The sequence below is a fragment of the Acomys minous genome (assembly GCF_964271855.1).
Source record: "Acomys minous genome assembly, chromosome: 3".
In the NCBI taxonomy this organism is placed as follows: domain Eukaryota; kingdom Metazoa; phylum Chordata; class Mammalia; order Rodentia; family Muridae; genus Acomys; species Acomys minous.
The window spans coordinates 139,650,986-139,674,171 of NC_140485.1; the positions used below are offsets into that span (position 1 = coordinate 139,650,986).

At 44.2% G+C, this 23,186-nt stretch overlaps 1 protein-coding gene across 7 annotated transcripts in view; it reads right to left on the reverse strand.

Moving 5' to 3' along the window:
* The window catches only part of PRKN (parkin RBR E3 ubiquitin protein ligase), a 1,133,456-nt gene that overhangs the window by 574,517 nt on the left and 535,753 nt on the right, over positions 1-23,186 (reverse strand). For all 7 annotated transcript variants that reach the window (XM_084777800.1, XM_084777801.1, XM_084777799.1 and 4 more), the window contains one exon: positions 13,309-13,392. In XM_084777800.1, coding sequence (XP_084633926.1) covers positions 13,309-13,392 — 84 coding nt within the window. The remainder of the gene's footprint in view (positions 1-13,308; positions 13,393-23,186) is intronic.

Sequence of the window (23,186 nt, forward strand, 5' to 3'; positions counted from 1 at the left end):
CCTGATGACCTAAGTTTGGGTTCCTGGCAGGTGAAATGGGAGGAGAAACAGGAAAACTCCTGAGAAGCTTGTGGACCATCCAGCTAAGGATAGGTACACAGCACAGTTGCAAAACAAGCGAGACCCTGCCTCAAAAAAGATTTTTTAAAAAAAGTGAAGATGGGCTATCAAGGTTGTCCTCTGATCTCTTCATGTGTAACCTGGGATGTGTGTGCCTGAGAACTCATACATGCGCTTCAAAATACACATAGACAACACACACCCATGCACGCACATATGCATGTGTGCACATGGAGTTTAAGCCAGATGTGATGGTGCATACCAGTGATCTTAGCACTTGGGAGGACGAGGCAGGAGGATCAAGAACTCAGGCTGGTGGGACAGCTCTGTTCAGGAGGGCTTGCTTGACTCTCAGCATCCACATGGTGGCTCACAACCATTTGTGACCTCAGTCCCAGAGGCTCTGAAATCCTCTTTTGATATCTGCAAATACCAAATACTGCATATATGTCACACACATACACAGAGAGAGAGGGGGGGGGAGGGAGAGAGAGAGAGAGGGAGAGAGAGAGAGAGAGAGAGAGAGAGAGAGAGAGAGAGAGAGAGAGAGAGAACTATAGGTTCAGTGTGTTGCAGTAATTATTGCTAGGCAGTTTGATTAAAATGAGAAAAGGAACTATTTGTTTTCAGGAAACACAATGTTCTTATGATCAGAAAAATGTAACATTTACTATGAGAATAAAATATTTCAGTAACAATGGAGCGTAATGACTCTAAATCATACTTTCAATGCAATATTTTTTAAACTTTGTGGTGTTGGAACTAAGAGGCGGTTTGGCAGTTAGGAACACTTACTGGTCTTTCAGAGGACCAGGTTCTGGGTCAAGCACCCACATCAAGTGTTCAGAACTCTCCATGACTCATTATTCTGGCCTTTGTGGCTACTGCACATATTGCACATACTCATATACACACAGCCAATGTGCATGCACACTCTCTCTCTCTCTCACACACACACACACACACAAATAATTTTTAAAGGGGCATTGATATCTCTATCATCACTGGTCTCTAAATATCAGAACAAGAGTCTTGCAGGAGTGTCCAATCTATAGCGCCCAGGCCACAAGCATCCCTGTGTAGGTAGAAATGCGGATTGATACAGTTGTAGATGTTGATGCCGAGTCTCAATGTAAAAGGTTGGATTGGCTTGGAAGATCAAGTTCCTTTGATCCCCTGACTGAGCTCGTGCATAGAAGATTCATATTATGCTTTTTCTTTGTTAGAACTGTGACTGCTATGAGACAAGTCACTCAACAAAGTCATGTTTGACTACATCACTGACAACGAGTTGACAATGTGCAAAGTACACGATGAAAATTAGTCAGGTGCGTCTTATACATGGCCTGGGGGAGGGGTGCCTCAAGTACTTAGAGCATCTGACGCTGTATCAGTCAAGGAGTGCCCGGGTTAGTCCTATTTTATCCCCAAGAGCCCCTCCAACCCCATTCTATGCTGAAGCCTTTAACCACCAAATCACTGATTTCTAATTTGTCCCGCCTCTATAAAGCTGTCACATGTAAGCTCTCAAAGGACAGACAGACAAGCAAACAGAGAATTGCCTCTGTCACAGCATGCATAATCGTCTGTATAGAGGGTGTCCCACAGAACACTATGAAAGGTCCCACAGTCCTCTGTTAGCGTGTGAGGAATACTCCAGATGTTATCCCTGTGGCCTTTTTATTGGTGTGTTCTCACTGAAGGCAGAACCAGGTTCTATAAAGGCAAATGCTTTTACACTTACTACATATTAGAGCATATCCACCCGCCATCCTCCCTCCTCAGCATCCCTTCCTTACGGCCCCATCAACCTTCCGCTTGTTTATATAGCACATACATTCCACAAAGACATGTGCTATATGTATCTATATATAAAATCCAAGATCTACAAATGAAAAAAAACTGGTGTTTATCTTCCTGTGTCTGCTTTATTTTGCTTAATAGATCTCCAGTTCCATCCATTTCCTCGCAAACAGCATAATTTCATTCTCCTTTATGGCTGACTAAAACTCCATTGTGCATATATACGCCACAGCTTCTGTATCTGCTCATCTGCTGATGGGCACCTAGGGTGACTTTGTAAGTTGGTTGCTGTCCTCCGTTCTTTAAAAAAAAATCATTTAACAAGCAAATTTGCAATTTCAGTAGGGTTTAGTGAGGACTGCTTATCTTTGCTCCACTTAGAAACAGCCAAGGCGGCTGGAAACTGGGTGTGGGAATCACTGAAACCTTATTTGTGCGCACAAATGGCCGCTGTGTGTGGAAGGGCTCTAACCGCAGTTAGTCTAACACGCAGCCTCTTTGGGAGAGCCTCCTTTTTAAAAATTAAATCTCATTTTTGAGAATCTCATATATAGGTACTCACTCTATTACGTCATTCTCCCTCTCCTCTACCCTCTCAAATCTATAGTTTCTTATTTGATCCTTATTGTTACATATGTACATACACATAAATTTATCCACACAACCCAAGTCTCTTTAGTGTTGCTGAAGTATATGTGTCTTATAGGCAAAGTTTAAAACCAGTGTGTCATGATGGGTACCTGGTTAACTTTGGTGAAGGTTAATTAAGATGGGAGCTGCTTAAGAGATGTGCTGATGAAGGGGCAGGGGAGCGAGGACAGAAGGAAAGAAGAGAGGAGAGGGGAGAGACTCCTCCCGTGAGCGCACAGAAACAAGCAGTATGAACAAGACCCCAGAGCAAGGTCGGAAATCACCATCACCCTCCGTAAACAAAGTCTCTGGCGCATTGGTTAGCTTATGAACTTGTCTTTCCAGAGCCTGAATTGCTTTCTGATTCCGGAGTCTATGGACAATATGCTCAGGCTCCTAGTGAGTCCTTCAAGCATTAGCCACTGTCATTGACTCATCTTTAATCACCAGACAGTCTTTGTCAGGGAGAGAGAACACTGGCCTCTTACCTCTCAGCACTGGTCCTCCCTCCACTGCCTGGCAGGTCTTCCTGTCTTTCTCACTCTCTGCCTAAACTGATCTCAGTAAACACTATCGTTGCCTTCAATTTCATTCTGCAGTGTCTTTTCAGGGAGCCCCGGTAACACCTGTGACAGAATCTTGAGGCAGTACTGTCGTAGCCAAAGACGGAAAAAAGAAAGTGGCAAAATCAGAAAAATTTGCTCAGTATGATGTCATGCTTAACAGTGCTTGGTAACTTACTCTAGTCAATCATATGTCCTGACCTGGGCTCACGTGATTTCAAAAGTTTATTTAAGATAAACTTTTGGTCTGGCTAAGCTATCTGTACCTTGCTCTCTTGGGCCACAGAATTCATTTGGACCCTAAAGTGTGGCTGAGCAGCCTGTGCTACAGCCACAGCAGAGGTCATCACTAAGAAGCCATGACACTCAGCTCCAGTGCAGAGGGCATTTATGGCTCTGTCTTAGAGGGGCCGGCTGCACACTCACTTACATGTCATTGACTTCATAGCATTCCCCTCTGCTTTCATTCAAATGAACTATTCCATCCTCAAAGTGCATGGCTGAGGTACAGCTCTCCTTAGGAGTGAGGCCATTTAAAACATTCCCATTGTTTTAATAAGGAATGTCCAAATTTAAATACTTGCCTTGTGCTAATTAATAATCACCGTAAACATACTGGATCCCAGAGAGGTCTTCATAGCAGGACACTGTGTTATGTGACATGAGTCTCAATTATACAATATAAAGTCACCTGATGCCTTTTGGAATTTTTATGAGGTTTAGTGTAAATTTTAATGAAATGGTAGAGTCACACAGAAATGGTTCATTTTTATAAGGCTGCAGGTAAGAGAATAGAGTTAGGATTAGGGTTAGGAAAAAAAATGACATGTTGGGGTCGAGGGAAACACATATACTTCTAGTAAGGTGGGGAAACCTTCAGATAAAGACAGATTTACAGTCTCCAAAGAACCTTCACTTTCAAAAAAAAAAAAACCCAAAAAACAAAAACAAGAAGAATTGACAGGAGCCTCAGATGAAACTATCAGTAAAATTCCCAAAATACTATCAATCTTTGCTCCCCAAATGGAGAACTAGAGAGGAGCCGGGGCTGGGGGACCAGAACACAGTGGGGAGGGGGCTTACTTCAGTCTGTCTTTGCCTGCACTCGCCTTCCCTGCTGCTCAGCACTCAGCTGCAGCCGGTCAGCCAGCTCCGCCATCTTCGGGGATGGACGGTCTGCACAGGGACCTCAGCACTTCCTCCATGAAACAATCCTATTGTCTCTATACTCCTGATACGTTGAGATGCTGATGACAGGAGGAAAAGGCTATGTGCTGTCCACTGAGAGACACAAAAGCCAGTAGCAGGGGCGTGGGGACGAAGGAGAGCCCTTCTCTCTGGGCCAGCCACTTCTGGCCACTGCAGATAACAGAGAGTTGTAGATAAAGATAGATTTTCAATCAACCACTAAACAGATTCCTGCTGAGGAACATACTGGAGAAACGTGAACAGTTAAGACGAAAAACAACCATATGGCTGCTTTTAATGACTCAATCAATACAAGAAAAGTGTGGCACTTGTAATCAGCTCCAGACCAAAATCTCATTTGTTTGTTGTGTTTCTAGCTTTAAGGAAGACAAAGCCCAGTGCTTACTTACCTTGAGTCACAGTATTCCAGGGATTCAAGGTATGGGTAAACATAAAACAAAATTAAAAAAAAATCATTTGTATTGTTTTAAAATTTTCTCCTTTTCTCTTGGTTCCTCATGCTGTCACTATTCCAACCCACTCACCTGCTTGCTCTTCCTTTCAAAGTATCCAAATTCCAAATGGGAGACATAAAAATCTTCTATGGAAAATCCCCCAAACTAAGTAAGAAGACACACCCAAGGGGGGCTTGCACTCTGAGTCACACCAATGGCTGCTGCCTCCCTTTGCAGCTTTAGCCAGACTCCGACCTCCTGACCCCTCATCTCTGACTGGCCAGTGCTGTTGGCCCAGCATAACACAGCACGAGACAATTTCTCTCCCATCTAGGGTGCATTTCAGCAGGGATCCTATGTCACATTCTCTGAGCATCCGGAGCCTTACATCTTGACATACTTCAGGTCATCAGAGTACCCGGTTTCCACCAGGCAGCAGCAGCCAATGGAAATCCATGCATCAAATGAACCCCAACATTCCATCCTTTTCTTGGCCTCAGTTCTTCAACCTGATGAATTATCTATTCTTGCCCACCCAGCGCAGTGGAAATTCCCTACCTGCTCCCCAGGTCTGCCTCCCCTAGGAGGTGCTTTCAATGCCTCTTGAGGGATTCCCCTTCCCTGAACACCAGAAGTGCTAGTCTGTGCTTCTCTGACACTTAGCCTACACCGTGGGCTCATCTCTGCTCTATCTACACAGAGAAGTCCTTCAGGCTCAGCTTCACCTCACTTGGGTCTCAGCACCAGCATCTTTCGCCTACATGTTGGAACACACCTGTTTCTCTCAGCTAGGAGAGCAGTTTTCTTTCTATCCCAGCCTGGCAAAGAAGGGACACTCAGTCTCATCCACTCAGCCTTGGCCTTTTCTGCTTAGTCTGCCCTCCTGTCCTTTCTGTGAAGAATCTCATCCCAGCCCAGAGTCCTGGCTCCTGGAAAGAGGATGGGCACTAACACAATTAAACACACTGAGAGTGCTAGCTATGTTTCCTTCCATGCACAGACACGGAGTTTACAAATTCCAGCTTTACCTAAGGAAAACACTCCTGAAAAGATCACTTTGGTGTTTCTTTCCCCAAACTGTAAGTGTCAAGCGCCACAGTCATTACCTGTTCAGGGACCTCAGAAGGTATGGGTGTCTCAAGAACCATTGGAGGTCTGCCCATGTGTGTCACACGCACATGAGAGCTATTTCAATTTGGTCATCCATATAGTCACACTTCTCATTTTAAATCTTTAGATTGGAAAACTGGTTTTAAGTAAAACAAACAAACAAATATATATATATATATATATATATATATATATATATATATATATATATATACACACACACACACACACACATATATATATATATTTAAAAATTAAGTATAGTCATGTCTCTTGATAACTTTTTGAGGGCTACCTTGACCCGAGGAAGAGGGATGAGGGCTCCTTAATGAGTGCCATCAAGGCATGATGAAGTGTGGGCCTCCTCCAGCCATCCATCACCTGGGTGGAGGACCAAGAGAGCTGTTTCCCAGCCCCGAAGCAAGCCTCTTTCTCCTTCCCCCGTTACTCTCACACCTTCCTTCTATTCTTCTCAGTCTATCAGCCTCCAGGTGATCTCAGCTCGACCTCCCATCCCTAATCCCTGATAGTTTCATTAGATCTAATCTGCTGTCCCGTCTGAGGCATTCGGGGCTATTCACACTGACATGTGATCGGCTCTCTCTGGGTCTTAGAACTTCAAATATAATGATTTTGTTTTTGTTTCATACTTCTGCCATCTTTCTGGTAGATAAATGTACCTTCCCCGAGCTAAAAGCTGCAAAATCAGAGGGAAGCCTTTCACTGGTTAATCATGATAAATTCCTCTGTGGATTTGTTGTTGTCCGGGGCTAATGTATAATCTAAGGTACAGTCTAAGGTATAATCAAATCATAATTACATTCCCCCACTGACGTGTCTAGTTTTGAAATCTTTAATGAAAAAATTTGAAGCTTCTGGAATTAATGGATGATTTAAAAACTCATTTCAACATTGTGCTGACTAGTTTTATGTCAACTTGACGCAAGGTAGGGTCTTCTGAGAGGAAGGATTCCCATAAAAATGTACCGTAGGCAAAGCTGTGGGGAATTTTCTTGATTGGTGATAGATATGGGATGGCCCAGACCATTGTGGGTGGTGCCACCCTTGGGCAGGCAGGTGCTCATGAGGCATATGAGAAAATAAAATGAGCAAGCCAGAAGAAGTGAGCCTGTAAGCAGCACTCCTCCACGGCCTCTGCCTCAGCTCCTGCCTTGAGTTCCGGCCCTGAGTTCCCTCACTGATGGACTGTTAGCTGGAATTGTAAGAGGAAGTAAACTCTCTCCTGCCCAGGTTAATGTTTGGTCATGGTTGCATTGTCACAACAGAAGCCCTAAGACAGGCGCTACTGTGGTAATATAGACAGGTCATTTCTTTTGTATCTAAAAGTAGGATGTAGAATTAAAAAAAAACCTGGGATTCGCATGAACCAGGAGCTTCCTGGGATGAGAAAGGAAGCATTGTTTGCGATACTTAAACCTTGTGGGATCGCTACATTATAAAGTAGCTCAGATGAAAACAGATGGATTATGTCACAGGGAAAGAAAAGCTGAAAAGTGTGAAGTTGAGGCCTCGGACCCTCACAAGAACGTAGGTTCTGAAGAAAACCTGAATTTCTCTGGCATCTTTAAAAACTACACTTCTGAGTTAACTGGGGGAAGTGAGCTGTGAAGCTGATCAAAATCCATCATGTGTGTGCATGAAATTCCCAAAAAATAAAAATTACATTAAAAACAATACTACTAGGAGGGGGGGAACGGGACAGAAGAGAGAGGGAGGGAGAGAACGGAAAGATACAAGAGAGGAGATAACAATTGGATATAATATGAATACATTATAATACATTTTAAAAATACTGCTTAGATTAATACATTTTTATATGTTGGTGTTTACTCAAGTTTGCTAAATTTTAACCAGTTCCATCATAATAAAAATAGCTCAACAATTCAGGAAAGAACAGGAAACTTTTTCTTATCAAGTACTCAAAACTTGGTTTATAAAAAAAGTTGTCCTTGGGTCTGAATACTTGATTGGTTTTTGAAAAATGCTGTTAGAAGTTTCTAGTTTGTCACCCAAATAGCATGTCAGACAACAAGAGAACATTTTGTCACGCTCAGACACCATTCCATCATAATCTGAGTTTGGCTTCAAAGCTTTCACAATTCAATTTTATTTAAAATTAAGAAAATATGACTGAGGAGAAAGTGTAAGGGCAGAACGGGCATCTGTCTTTTGTGGAACCGCAGAGCAGATGGTGGGGGAGGGGGGAGTGAACGTGTCCATTCCTCATTTCCCTCAGCTTTCATGTGCCACCCTCACATCTAGGTGACCTGCCATCCTCTGACAGTCCGGGGGCCTGGGAAGACACTCAGGCAGGTGTTGTGGAGCATATGTTTGTGTTAATGGGGTCCCTTCACAGTGCAGATACTGCTAGCAACACAGGGATAGGCCACAGCTCGTGTGTTACACATATTCACCCCGCCATTTGTGGCAATGTTAGGGATCACTGGAAAAAATGAACCTTGTCTCAACAAACAAAACAAATACCTAAAATATCATTATTATTAAGTCATAGAAAAATAAGAAGATACAGTGTAATGAAGCCTGAAAAAATAATAAATCTCAGATTCCTTAGAGGATGGCAAAGTGACCAAACCGAAATATCACCAGGACATTTTTGAAAAGGAAATATGAGTCACTTATAAATCAAAATTGTTCAACAGTAGGGAATTCTTACTCTGCAGTTTGTGCTAGCATTTCCCAAGAAGACAAAACCAGACTCACTGACTAAAAATACTAATTTTTCCTCAAACCAGCTCTCCAGTTGACATATACGGAGGCCCAAAGTGGGGAGGTTGAGGCCCAAAGTGGGGAGGTTGAGGCCAAAAGTGGGGAGGGTGAGTGTACAAGAAATAAATTGCATGTGAATTATGATAAAAATCTCTCTAGATGTCATATTGAGTTTAATAACTATGATTATAATCAGGGAATAGTTATAAGTATCAAATATTGTGTGAGATAAATCTCAAGTAGTTTTAGAACTCTTCAGCTTTTTGATAAGAAAAAATGTGATCGAAAACAATTTAACTACTATCAAACTCACATATTCAAAATTACAAAAACTATTTAATTTTACACAGAATTTTGAGTGACTCTTTTTATACAAATATAAAGTTGATGTATGCTGTTGGTTGCTGGGTAGTTAAACTAACATCTCTCAAAGACTCTCCTTTTATTTTTCAGATTACAATTGCGTGGTTTTCTTCTTCTCTTACTTCCCTCCACATTCACCCACCCACTCCTTGCCTTCTTTCCAACTCATAGCCTCGATGCTGTTAAATGCATAGATGTATATGTTAATAATGACCTTGGTTATTCGTTCTTTTAAGAGATAGTTCATTTCAGCTGAGGGAATGTCTATCTCTTAACCCAGACACCTAGCTGACAGGCATCAGGGGACAGGTGACATCCTCCCAGCTGCCTGAGAAATGCCCTAATTACACAGACATGCGACCGAGGCCGGGGGTCTTGGTAGGGAAACAACAGGAGGGATGGAATGAAGACATAATGCCTTGACATCAAGGCCTCTGGGTTTCCCTTGCCTGTATGTGCAGGTGAGATGAACACATTTCCCCAACACAGAGACAGACACGGTATGGTTGCCATTTCAGCGTGAAAGCCATCGAAGAAGGCAAAACATAAAAGAAGGTTTGCATAGCAAAATTGAAGTCTTCTGTCATATCAAAAGTCGAATTAATTTCCCTAGTTCAGAAACTTCTAATTGGTGCATCTCTTTGATCTCAAGCACACGCGCTGGGAGGTGATTATTTACTAAAGGCTCAGATGCGTTTTGGAGTGAATGTGCTACTCCTTCATAAAGTAACCTCTCTCGCTGTGCACCCGAACCAGCTTGTGCACGCTCTGTCTAAAATGAGTATTGTTTTCTCTGTGTGACGCATTTGGATTCAGGAGACAATGGTCACTGCCCTTCTTCAGATGCTGTTCATTGCTTCTGCTTCGTGACAGGGTCTCTCACTGAACCTAGAACTCGCCAAGTAAGCTGCTAGCTGGCCAGGGAGCCTCAGAAATCTATTTTCCTCCAACTCACCAGTCCTGGCATCACATGTGTGTCACACACGCCACACCTGGCTTTTAAAATGTACACTCTGGGGATGAAGCTCAGGTCTTTCTGCTTGTGGCACAAGCACTTTACCAGCTGAGCCATCTCCCCAGTCCTGTATCTGCTCTCTCAAGAGCTAGGTTACATCTTGATGCTACTGCAAATGATCTACTTAGACTATATTTAAATATGTAAATACTAATGAAAATAGATTAAGAACTCTGATCTTTTGCATTTTTTTCATCAATTAATTCATTTGCTTTACATCCCAGCCAAAGCTTTCCCTTCCCCCTCTCCTCCAGGTCTCTTCCTCTCCTCCCAGGCTCCCCCCCCTCCCCTGCTGTCCTCTCTCCCCACTCTCTCCTCAGAGAGGGAGAGGCCTCTCCTTGGCATATCAAGATGCTGTGGGACTAGGCACATATCTTCTCCTATTGAGGCTACACAGGGCAGCCCAGTTAGTGAAAAGGGATCCAAAGGCAGGCAACAGAGTCGGAGACAGCCCCTGCTCTGGTTGTTAGGGGAAATTAATGGAGTCCAAGATGTCATATACGACAGAGATAGACATTTTATGCATACCTTAATATATATATCAACCATCCTTCCATTTACCTGTTTATCATTCTGTTGATCATATATATGTACATATAATATATATATATATATATATATATATATATATACATACACACATGTGTGTATGGATACATATCACAAGTATATGTAATCATATATATGGTATATATAACAATCACACATATTCATACAAGTGCATATGATTATACTTAAAATTCTGCTCTATAAAATAATACACTTTAATTTCACACCAGTGGAAAACTCACAATGAGTATCATGATTGACATCTGTGATTGACATGTAGGTCATTATTTTCTTAGGATTCTTTAATTGGGATTTACATTCATAAGGAGTCTGTCTGTAGTCCCAGCCCCAGTGTGCTGGAGAACACTTGTCTGCCGGCTGCTGCCTACTTTCTCAGTGTCTTGCGATCACCTGGCACACTGGTAAGAGGAGGCCTGCCTAACAATTCACATCAAACACTGTATCTGCCACGTTGACAGACTTCCTCCTTAGAGAAGTTAAGAACTGCCAGACAGCTGGGACAGTTTGTGAGCTAACACTGACATTTGTGTTGGCGTCATGATAGTGTTTACAGCTCCAGAAATCAGAAGGCAGAGGAAGACTGGCCTAAGGAGTAATTACATTAAAAGTACCAAAGTATACACACAGAAAATACGGCAACAACTTTCTTTTTTTTTTTTTTTTTTTTTTTTTTTTGGTTTTTCGAGACAGGGTTTCTCTGTGTAGCCTTGGGCATCCTAGACTAACTTTGTAGACCAGGCTGGCCTCGAACTCACAGAGCTCCGCCTGCCTCTGCCTCCCGAGTGCTGGGATTATAGGCGTGCGCCACCACTGCCCAGCTCAACAACAACAATTAAACTTATTTAAAAGACAAACTTAGAGCTTAGGGTCTCATTCAAGAAGCAGTGTTCCTCTGCATGAGACACATGCTTGTGAAGGGAGGGGAGCTTACACAGAACAGAGGACAGCATTTCAGTCACAGAACCTGTCAGCCATGTTGTCTTCTAACTTCCCACCACGTCGGAAAACACCGATGTGGGAAAGAGCTGAAGCAAAAGAGAAAGCTTTGACCAGTGTGGGATCCAGGGAAGAACTCCAGGCTCCGGGAGAACGGCTGGCTTTCTGCCTTTTTTCCTTTGCTAGGCTCAGACCTGGATCTTCTGTGGCCTTTCCTTAATCACCTGCGAATGGCACTGTAAGGCTTTTAGATGGGCCACTTCCTCGGTTCCTCTTGAAACACACATTTTACTCTGCACCCCTGTTTCCCAGCAGGTAGACCCCATAAGCCTCGGGGTCTTCCAGGTGGCACGTGTCCTTTGCATGTTAATAAGCAGGCTGGAGAAGGGCAGTCTCATGAAGGCTTCACCAGGTGACTGTTCCACATAAAAGGTGAAGCAGGAATCGAACACAGGGACCCTCAGGCCTACGCTCCCAAATCCAGGGAGTGGACACAGACCAAGGTTAAGGTGATGACCAATGGCCCATGGTTTAAGCAACTGTGCCTGTGTGTGTGTATATTATATGTGTATAGATATTTCTGACATAGTATATTCAATATATATATATATATATATATATATATATAGAGAGAGAGAGAGAGAGAGAGAGAGAGAGAGTATGTGTGTATGTGGTGTGTGTGTGTGTATACACGTCTGTGATGGCATTTAGAAAAGAGTTTTTAGAGAGCCCTAGGAAGGTGAGTCTAGGGAAAGGAGACAGCTCTGCCCTCATTCCTCCCTCTCTTAGCTGTGAATCTCTCTATCTGTCTCCTCTGCAGTGTTCTTGGTAGCAACCAGGTAAGTAAGGGTTTATCTGAGCAATCAAAGCCAGAGCAGGAGGTTGCAGGAACCTCCATTTATATCTAGTTGGTCAGAATTTCAGGAGAAATGTGGGGCTTGCAAATGGCATCTGATGTGAGGGTAGTGTTTGGAGCTGAGCACTCACCTGGAGTGTGTGCATGTGTGTGTGTGTGTGTGTGTGTGTGTGTGTGTGTGTGTGTGTGTGTGTACATGTTCATGTGTATGAATGTACAAGCATGTGGAGGCCAGAGACTAACCTGGATGTCATTCTCAAACAGCTCTCTACCTCAGGTTTGGAAGCCCAGGCTCTCACTAGGTCTGGCACTCTCTGCCTCAGCTGGCCTCCTCTGCCTATGTCTGCTTCTGCAGTGCCGCATTGCAGACTCGTGCCATGCTGCCTGAGACTGGACCCAGGTCTTCCTGCCTTCGTCGCGAGCACTTTACCAACTGAGTCATCTCCCCACAACTCCTACACCTCTTGAGGTCACTAGAAATCTCTAGTTTGAGGGTACCTTTTTCACTTTGAGATTTGAAAGACAACATTGCCCCATTCCATTTCCTCCTTTCAAGCCCTCCACTACACTCCTCCCCGCTCTCCTTCACATTCATGGCCTCTTTTTTCCATTAATTGTTATTGCATACATACATATTGCACATACATACATATTCCTAAATATGACCTGCCCAGGCCTTATAATGTTACTTGTATATATGTTTTCAGAGTTGGACAACCAATTGGTGAGCTCATCCCTGGGGAAGGCCACCTCTCCTGTTCCAGGCCTTCCTCAGTTGCCTTTAAATGTACCCTCAGGTGGGTGTAACAGTGTTCTTGACATTGGGGTAAAAACACCGAGGGAGTTTTGGTGACTGTGGTTATCCCCCCACTTCTGACAGGATCGCTGTACAGTCAGCTGATGCTCTTGGCCTCTAACCTAATCTCCCGAGGACAGGAGGTGGTCATACTCTAAGTTCACTGAGACACTGAGGAGGTGTAGTTACCGTAATTACTGTACTCAGACACTTACAGCTCTGGTTCCAGGGCAGTCTGGAGACTGGCACTCGCCGCTCATCCGATTTGGGATTAAAACATCGTCCCAGCAAGATGGACCCTTTGAAGAAAACAAAAACAAAAACAAATGAAAACCGTCATTTCCTTGTGTATGGCAGAAATGCAAATGTGCTTCCTCAGACAGTCCTGAAGACTTCCCGCTGGAGTCATAGGATGATAATGAGATGCAGCACAGTGATCTTGACAGCGCAGCTAGCAGACATGGCGGGGACTTTCCCCAGGTGCGCCTGTGGGATCTGTTAGGTCAGAAGCGCCCCCATAAATATACAAGACTTCACTTGGTGTTGGGCTCACACGGGCTCCTGTCCCACTCCCTGACTCTTCTGTGAGGGCCTGCTTCAATCGGGCATCAATACCCCCAGCTGCTCGGCCTGCTTTCCTTTACTTCATACCAGGTGCCATTTCCCCACGAGTGCGGTGACGACTGATGGATGAGGTGGGGTCTGTTTCCTTGTGGACGTGGATCTTCTAGAGAAGACCTGGTCTATACACAGAGTGCAAGACACAGAGAGAGGCCCGGCACTGCACACACTATTCTAGTAGTCAAGAAATAAATCCTTAAACAACAGCCGCAGTCCATCGGGTAGGTGAGCAAACAACACTGAAAATACCGGTGCTGCTCCATAGACCCCTTTTGGGCAGCATCTTAGCGACAGGTATGAGAAGTCTTTGCTTGTTCTGCGACTGTTTGGGTTTCAGGAGGTCTATCCAGGCCCAAGACACTGAGAGTAGAGAGAGCACGGCCCATTTTAGTTGCAGAGGTTTTGAATACAGCGCTACCCTACCGGAAACAACCTACATCATCAGAGAGCTTCACGGATATCTACGGCTACATCAAATAGTGGGCAGCAACACTAACTCTAAGCGCTTAGTCACAAATTCATGTTAGAGCAAGAGTGCAGCTGTTCCAAAGATTATGACAGGACAATGATGAGGGAGAAACAACTCAAGCCATGTCTCTCCAGGCAGCCGTCTCCTCACTACTGACCAACAGCAGTGCCCATATTTTAATGAAATAGTTTTTCCTAAGTTTGCTGCAATTTTATTTTATTTATTTATTTTGGTTTTTCAAGACACAGGGTTTCTCTGTGTAGCCTAGGCTGTCCTGGACTCACTCTGTAGACCAGGCTGGCCTCGGACTCACAGTGACCCGCCTGCCTCTGCCTCCCGAGTGCTGGGATTAAAGCCATGTGCCACCATCACCTGGCTTGCTGCAACTTTAAATACTGAAATTTAAAGGAAAATAAACATGAGAATTACACGGAAAGGGGGTAGTGTTGAGTGAGCGCCTGGACACTGCCTGTCTCTGCTGCCCTGGAGACAGACAAACAGACAGACAGACAGACAGACAGACAGACAGACACACACACACACACACACACACACACACACACACACACACACACACACGTCTCTTCTGAAGCATTGCTTAGCATCAGCTTAAAAATCTAGCTATGTGTTGACACATGAAACCAATGAGACTGAGCAGTAGACGTTGAAACAATGACCCTGATTTTCTGGAATAGCTCAATAGACAGCAAAGGATAAGTCTACATTATGTAGGGTCAAGGGGTTGGGAATTGAAAAAATAATGAAAGGATAGGGGAGCGGTCAGAGGGAACCTATAGCCACAGAATTCCATAAACAGAAGATTCTAACATATATCGAGAAAATGACCAGCTTATCTACTTCAAAACAAAAATCAACACAAAAGCCTAAGTCCCAGCAATCCCTTCAGAGCTCAGAGCATCTTTCTAAACTGAACACATCTGTCAGGTGGAGGAATGGTAGAAAGTACTTTGAGGACCTCAGAGATGGGAAGGAGGCTGAGGGGGCTGATAGCTCACAGGCAGCAGAAGGCTGAGGGGCGCTGGCTCACAACCTGTGACTCGGAGGGACGTCCACGGGTGGGCAGTGTTCCTGTGAGTACAACAGGAAGGACAGAGGAAAGACAGCAGAGGATGGGCAGAGCTTCCAGCACAGGTGGTCTGACAGCTAGGTGGGGGACATTTGGACAAAGGAGCGATGGATGCGGAGTCATCACTTACACTGCAGGAAGTAAATCAGTCATCATGGGCCAGCCGACGGAATCAGGCCCGAGCCGCTCAGAAAGTCCACAGCAGAGACTAGTGGACAAGGGAAGGCACACAAGGCCAGAGCCTCTGCCTACATTCTGCATTCATCTGGCCTTTCACCACCATAGTGTACCAATATCTGTATACATACACACACACACACACACACACACACACACACACACACAAGCACACAAGACACAGACACAGGCATGGGTACACACATGCACCTGCTCTGGCATTTACATACCACATGTACACATACCACAGCACACAGACCATAATACACATCATTCATATAGGCACACAGATATGTGTGGGCACACACTACACACACAAGGCTAGGGAAAAAAGAGAGGACATATCTGAGCTCCACCCAAAAGACTGTCATTCCATAGTGGCAAAGTAACCCAGGCTTCGAAGGGGCCTGGACTTTGAGCCTCAGACTGCCAGTCTACAAGCTGTGCCCAGAAAACACATGTAGAAAGTAGGCCCGGGCTACCATTGTTAGGAAGCTCTGCTTTCAGCGCTGGCTTTTCCCTGGCCTTTGGGGACTTGGAATTCTGACAGGTGGCATCATGGCCCCCTCTCTGATGTGGGTGCTTTACAGACCTGAGCTGCTTAGACACAGCGCACCCTTCCCCTCAGGGGCTCTGGACTTCTGCTAATCTCTAGGCGTGGCTCCCCCTGACTCCCACGGGCTCTGCCCTCTCCCCTAGGGCCTCTCCCTCTGCAGAGTTTGCTTCATGCTATTTTGCTGCAGTGAACCTCAGCCCTGTCTACTCCTATAGGTCCCTCTGGTGAGTGGCGGGATCTGGGGGTGGGCATCAGGACACAGTGTCACACAATGAATGAGTCTCTGAGACAATGTTCTCCAGCCCATAGTGGGATTGGGGGAGAGGTCATCGCTCACCCTCAAGACCAAATGTAAACATTTTTGGGGGGTTCATTTTTTATAGTCACACTAGGGAAAATGTTCAGAGAATTGTAATTATGTTTGTTATTCAGGCTAGACACTGTGGAAGTGAGTATGTGGAGGTGAGAGTGGAGCGGGAGAGGGGTGTGGCGGGGGGAGTGGAGGAGCTGAGCAGGGGTGGAGGAGCTGAGCAGGGGTGGAGGAGTGAGAGGGAAGACAATGGACTCTCTTACCCGCTGCCATTGCTACTGTAAGGCCATCAGCGTGTCTGAGTTTTATGCATATTTTGATATAACTACAAGTGCCTGGAGCACAAGAGGAGAGCCATGTTCCAAGGGACTCGAATCACTCTCCTAAGCCCCTCAGTGGAGCCAGAAGTGAGGAACTCATGGCGACAGGCACTGCCACCACCCAGTGTGCACCACTCCTCACCACTCTCTGAGGGCCCTGAGCACCCTGCATGTTTATCACTAGTGGCTATGAGCAGTGCTTATATTAAACCTCTCTCCATTTCAGCAACTGGCAAAACCGGATTGAATCTTAGCAATGTCACATAGCTCACAATCCATACTGTTACCAGAATCATCCTTTGCCCATCCACTAGCCTTTCCTTGGTTTGAGTTTGTTTCCAGAGCTTGTTTAGCTATTTTGAAATCATTCAGGGTCTATATGGGGTCTTGTGACTTTCTCAGTCTCTAGGATCCTTGAGTGTTCCGACAGGAGCAGCTTCGCATATCCCTTCTGCCTGGAGGAGATAATGGTCATCTCTCCCAAGGACAATTGTGCTCCATCTCCAGCCTGGTGTCTCTGCTAAGCTTTGGCTCTCAAGCCATGGCAGGTGGCAGGTCCCAGTGAACAGGCGGAGGCTCTTTTATAAAAGTGCATCATTTCATCATGGGTAACAGGGAGGCAAGTGGGAGGCAGTGATTCTCCAGAGCAGTACAGAAGAGCCTTCTAAACTCCTCATACCGTACGAGATGGGAAAAGAAAATCCCACCCTGAAAACAGTGGCCAGGAGAAACTGGCAATCCCAAGCCAGATTGCATTTGCTGCCCAGATGAACAGTTCCTGCCTCAAGAGTCTCAATGTAAGTGCACCGTCCTATGCACATCACAGATATTAATTTTTATACCTTAATTTTTACTGTTCAAACATCAATCAAGTGTGTGGGCAGCAATCCTCTCAGCTGTCCCAGGGGGTAAGGCATCACCTACATTTAACAGATAGATGGTGCACGTGGCCATATGGAAAAGGCATTTGTTGTTTAATTTATGATGGCAGATCACAGCACGATGGTGTAAGTAATAAAAACGACACAGAATTCTGCTGGATGTAGGAATAAACACAGGATGGGTGTGAGTTTGTCCGCTGCCCCCAGGCCATCAGGATGCAGGCCCCACTGCCCCAACACTCGCTGGGTTCACACCATTCCACAGCAGGCTTAACTTTAACTTCGCCTTGTTCCATTTTTAGAGAAAACTACTTTTATTTTTATTTTTTTTAATTAAAATGCCTTCTCTTTCTTCCCTCTAATCCTTTCCTGTGCATTCACCTCCACCCTCTCTCAAATCCATGGCCCCTCTTTCTTCAATTTAAATTTAGACAACATTATGTTTTAATTGACCCCGAACACTGTTTCAACAGGTGCATGCCAAGCGTGTGTCAAATAATTGTTTTCTACAATGAAAAGTCTCTAGGAGATAAAAGACTTCAAGTGGTGGCATGTGAAAAGCCAGGGTGCGAGGGAACCAGTCAGTGTGCTGCGGAGTATCTCTATGTCTGAACGAAGAATCATGGAAGCCTTCTGGAAACCGCACGCCTCTTCTCCCTCTGCCTCCGGCCCCCTTCCCCTGGCCCCTCTCTCACTACAATCAGGAGAGCTATAGGAATCACCACTATAGTTTGGCTCTGAAGCATCGCCCTGAGGCTCAATCCTCAGGCTTGTGCTGTTGAGACATGGAGATGATGTCAAGAGGTGGGGATAAGGCCCGAGGTCTTCAGGTCATTAGGGAAAAGCCCTTAAAGGAGACAATGTGACATCACCTCCTTTCTCATTTCTATGTCTGGTCATGAGGTGACAGGGGCATAGAATGAAACCTGTCACCCTGTTCACCCCTAGAACCCATTTCTTCCAATCAGCTGATTATCTCAGGTGTTTGTGACAGAGACATGGAGCTAACTCTCATGTGGTCGCCACAGCAGGGGCCTGGCCAGATCAAACCAGTGCCTGTTTATATAAAGTTCAATGTCTTCACATTAATTATTAAAGAGCGTAAGAAAGAATGTATGTTGTAGGCACTTGGAAATCATGTAAAGTTCAAATGGCAGTGCGCATAACTAAAGGCTCAAGGAACAGTCACTGCCCATTCACTGGCTGTGGCCTCAGGAGGGCATGGCGGCTCTCACAACCAGACTCTGCAGTCTACAAAGACCATGCTTACTATCAGGGCCTTGATGGGAAAAGCCATCCAAATATCTCCATAATAAATGCTATTCTATAACATTACAACAAAAGGTAGTTCTTCAATTTTGTATGGTGGCATATATTTTGGTATCACATAATCTTAAGTATTTGCACTGGTGGCTGTGTCCCAGATCTCAAGAAAGAAATTACTTCAGTTAAAATCTTAGAGCTGTTGACCTGAGCAATCTGAGAGGGTGTCGAAGGAGAGGCAGCAATTAGAGGCAGTGTTTCATCCAGCTTGTGGAAGTAGGAACTGAAGTCCACATTCAAGGAACTGTGTTGAGCTGTGCAAGCCCCACAGAAAAGCATGGAGTGGAATGTTAAACACTTCCTTTTCAATGTCTGTTTGTATGGGTGTACGGATGCTTGTGCATGGGCATGCACATGTGTGTAGAGGCCAGAGGTCAACTTTGCATGTTCCTCGGGAGCCCTTTACCTTGCTTTGTGACATGTGGTCCCTTATTGGTCTGGGGCTCGCTGATTTGGCTAGGCACACCACTGAGCCTCAGGGATCTGACCATCTCTGTCTCCCCCCAGAAGTTGAGCCACCCTGCCTGTGGGATCTTCTCATTGGGGGTCTTGAGATAAAATTCAGGCCCTCACTTTTGTGTGAGAGCACTTGACAGATGTGCTATCTCACCAGCCCTGACTAGACACCTCTGCAGAGTGCATCAGGAAAATGATCCCAAGGAGGAGAAGCAGCAATAAAATTCACAAAGTGTGAGCTTTCAAATTTATTCTTTAAAGTTACAAAACGAATCCAAAAGTCATTTTGATTAGGTTTTTCAATGCCCAGCCATGAGGAAAACTGAAGCATTTAGCTGCCTGTTTTAGATTTAAATATCATCTTGACAAAAACCCAACCAGCCCCAAAGAAGATCCTTCTTGAAAGACCTAATGGAACACTGTAGTGTGCTTCTCCTTGCGTGGTACCTGCATCGCTGCTTAAAATAAACTATCAGTACCACACTCTGAAGCGGGCCTGTGTAGTCTGGCTGCTCCCGGCCCTCCATGTTATCCTCACAGTAATTTTACTTATCTGTACTTGTATCCGCTATCTTGTGTCACTATCACAGGTGCTGCATTTAAAATATAATTAAACATAATTTAAAGTATAATGAAATTGAAGGGACCAAAATAAACTTGATGCACAGAACAGTGAGGCCACCTTGACAACAGCTACACTCAGAAGGCCGGGTCCTTCCTTTATCCCTGCATCTCCATCCACACAGTGATGAGAAGGAGGCATGCTGAAGCCTGTACATTGGCTGCTCAGCTATAAGCATTTGTCTGGACTGAGGTCACTGCCCCATTCCAAGCTCAACTCTCCACAGCTGAGAAGTGAGGGGGTGGATGCCACCTTCAAGCCTTCAAGCAGAGTGGCCAGGTGGCCAGGGTTAAATGACACCTTCACACATATTCTGGTACTTGCTGACTTTTCAAAAATGTCAACTGTTGTATTATTTCTTAGTTTTCAAAATAGAACTTCCTGAGAAGATTTGTTTGTTTAGAGAGAGTTGAGCTCTGGGAGGCTAAATCCAAGGGGACTAATTGAACTTCCTGTGTCTTATGTCCCCATGGCTCCACCACTCCTAGGTATCACAGCACTTGCTATAGTGGGTGGCATGGGACTCTGCTAAAGCCCAGGCCTCCATGTGACACCCAGCATTGTCCTGTGTGTCTACCTTCCTCCAGAAGATTTAAAGCTTGTCTGCTGCATGCAGAGCATTAGGCTGTGGGTCCAGCAAAGGCTGGCAAACATGACCAGCAAGTGGAGGAGTGTGTGAGGGGAAATTTCTGGGAAACAGAAGGGCATTAAACTCACCAAATATTTATTATTTATTGAATGATTTTAAAGCTACACATTCACAGAGAAATACGGAAAGACATGCGTGCACATGTACACACACACACACACTCTCTCTCTCACACACACCATCCAACTTTTTGTACCTAAATTTATTAAAAAAAATATAATCTTCTTTCTAATATAGTCCATGGAGTAACACAAAAGTTGTTACAAATGAAGTATAATCTCTCAAACGATAATTTTTAAATGCCGGTATCCAATATAGGCAAGATATAAAGCAAGTGTAACCCAATACACACATAGCTGAACACACAGGCATGGATATAAATACATGCATACACCCATGCATGTATGCACACACACGGCACAAGGAGGGTAAGAATGTGAACTGAAATCACTACTATATGTACTACATACAAGTCAAACAAGACTCGACCACCAGCTTCCTAAGTATTTGCCCATAATAAATAAAACCACATCCACACAAAAAATTAAATGTGAAACTTTTGTTGTTGGTTTTTCAAGACATAGATTCTCTGTTCAGCCTTGGTTGTCCTGGACTCACTTTACAGACCAGGCTGGCCTCGAACTCACAGCAAACTCTGCCTGATTCTGCTTCCCCAAGTGCTGGGATTAAAATGTGAATATTCTTAAGTTTTATTCATAGTGCTCCTAAACTGGAACACCCCTCTCAGTAACCATCAAAACATACATGGACAGAATATGGTGTTGGGAGTATTCATTTATCTGTGCCCTTAACTCCAAAGGTGTCAGCTATGGGTTGCCTATTGGCTGGAAGTATTGCAGAGTCCAGGGCTTTGCTAAGACCCTCAACTAGGCAAAGCTCCCTTAATCAAACCAGCAGAGACTGGCCTCCTGGTCTCCTATACAGCAGTTTCCTGTTATGTGGTCAAGCAAAGTTTCAGACAGCAACGAGGGGGCTGCAGATGCCCTGCCACTTTTGTTGTTTGCTCTCCGTTAGAGTGAAGCCACAGGTCCTAGACATACTCAAGAGGGAGAGGCTTTGCAAAAACCATTGATGGCAGGATGTGAGAGGTTGTTGCATCAAATGAATACATTCATGCCACACCCTATCTGATGAGGAGAAAGGCATTTCAGGAACAGAGGAAATAATAGTCCTATTTGTGACTTGGTGCCAAGGGCCTAGGCTATGACTTTATTGTGTGCACACTTCCCAGTTCAAGCGTGAGCATTTCAACCATCTCCTGGAATTGTTCTTTCATAACTTAGGAGATATTAAAGCATAAATGCTGGGTGGAGCCAGCAATGGGTTCCTATTTATTTCTGTAAGTCAAGCTTCTAAAAACTTCTACATGTTTTATAACAACAAACAATGGAGACGTGCTTTACTCTAATGAAAGGACATATTCTTTTTAAAACTTCATTTTATGTCCTGTGACTTCTTAGAGGAGGGACATTTGACCTTTGCCTTTGAACATTCAACAGCAAGCATTCGTACAGTTGGTTCTATAGAAAAAGCGAACACAGAAATCTAAGTAAATAGATTCATAGCTCTTGGCTTTCAATTCCTGCAAGTAATTAATTAAAGCAAACAATCCTGGAGAGAAATAATGCTTATGATATTAAGATATTGGTCCAGTCCTTGTTGATGTGTTTTATAAATTATTTTAATACTATATCAATAATTTAAAAGTCCTTTATTTAAAAATATTTATGTATTTTAGTGTACAAAGGATCTAGAGGATGCAAGATGACTAGACAACTTCTAGCTAATGTCTAAGAGAATAATGACTTTTATGACAGTAATGGCTGGGGCATGGCCATGTGTCTGCACAGAGCTGTGTTGTTTATACAACTTGTCTACATGCACCAAGTTGACCTTGATCTCATGATGAACCACTAATGCTGAGTGCTGAGCTCTGAGCCTCACCCTGATAGTCTGTGCACACATTAGGGTGATTCCAGATCAGTTTCCCAAAAGAAATCCTTACCCTGTACCCAGTACCCATCTGGGGCTCCTACTCAGCCCAGGAAACTCATCTCAACTATTATAGCAAAGTTTTTGTCCTGTTGAAAGGACATGTATCTTCTCCATTGATTTGCTCATCTTCAGAACAGGGATAGTACCTTATGTGACCCCATGCCCTTATTGTAAAATATATCCACATTGCAATAATGTCTGATCATAAAATATTTTTTTTACATCAAGAAACAAAGATTTAATATTCAAGAGAGCCAACAGGGTTAAACAGATAAGTGTTACATATATTCCTGAGGACACATGGTGGTTGCAATTGACCTAGACTTGTGGAAGAAATATGTCTTCAATTGAGCTTAGAAGAATGACTTGCAATCAGAACAGAAAAGGGAAGTTTTGTGATGTTGGAAGGATTCTGAGCAGGACAAATGAGGTCCATAGTGAACCTGTCAACACACTGCTGAAATACATTGCACCATCACTAGAATTTCTCATGGAGTCATCATTAATTCACAGCTGGTTACTTAAGCACAATTTCCTAAACACACTAATCCTACCCCACTGTCACTTGAAGCACAGTCCTGTAGAAAGGGATATTTGGATGTCTTT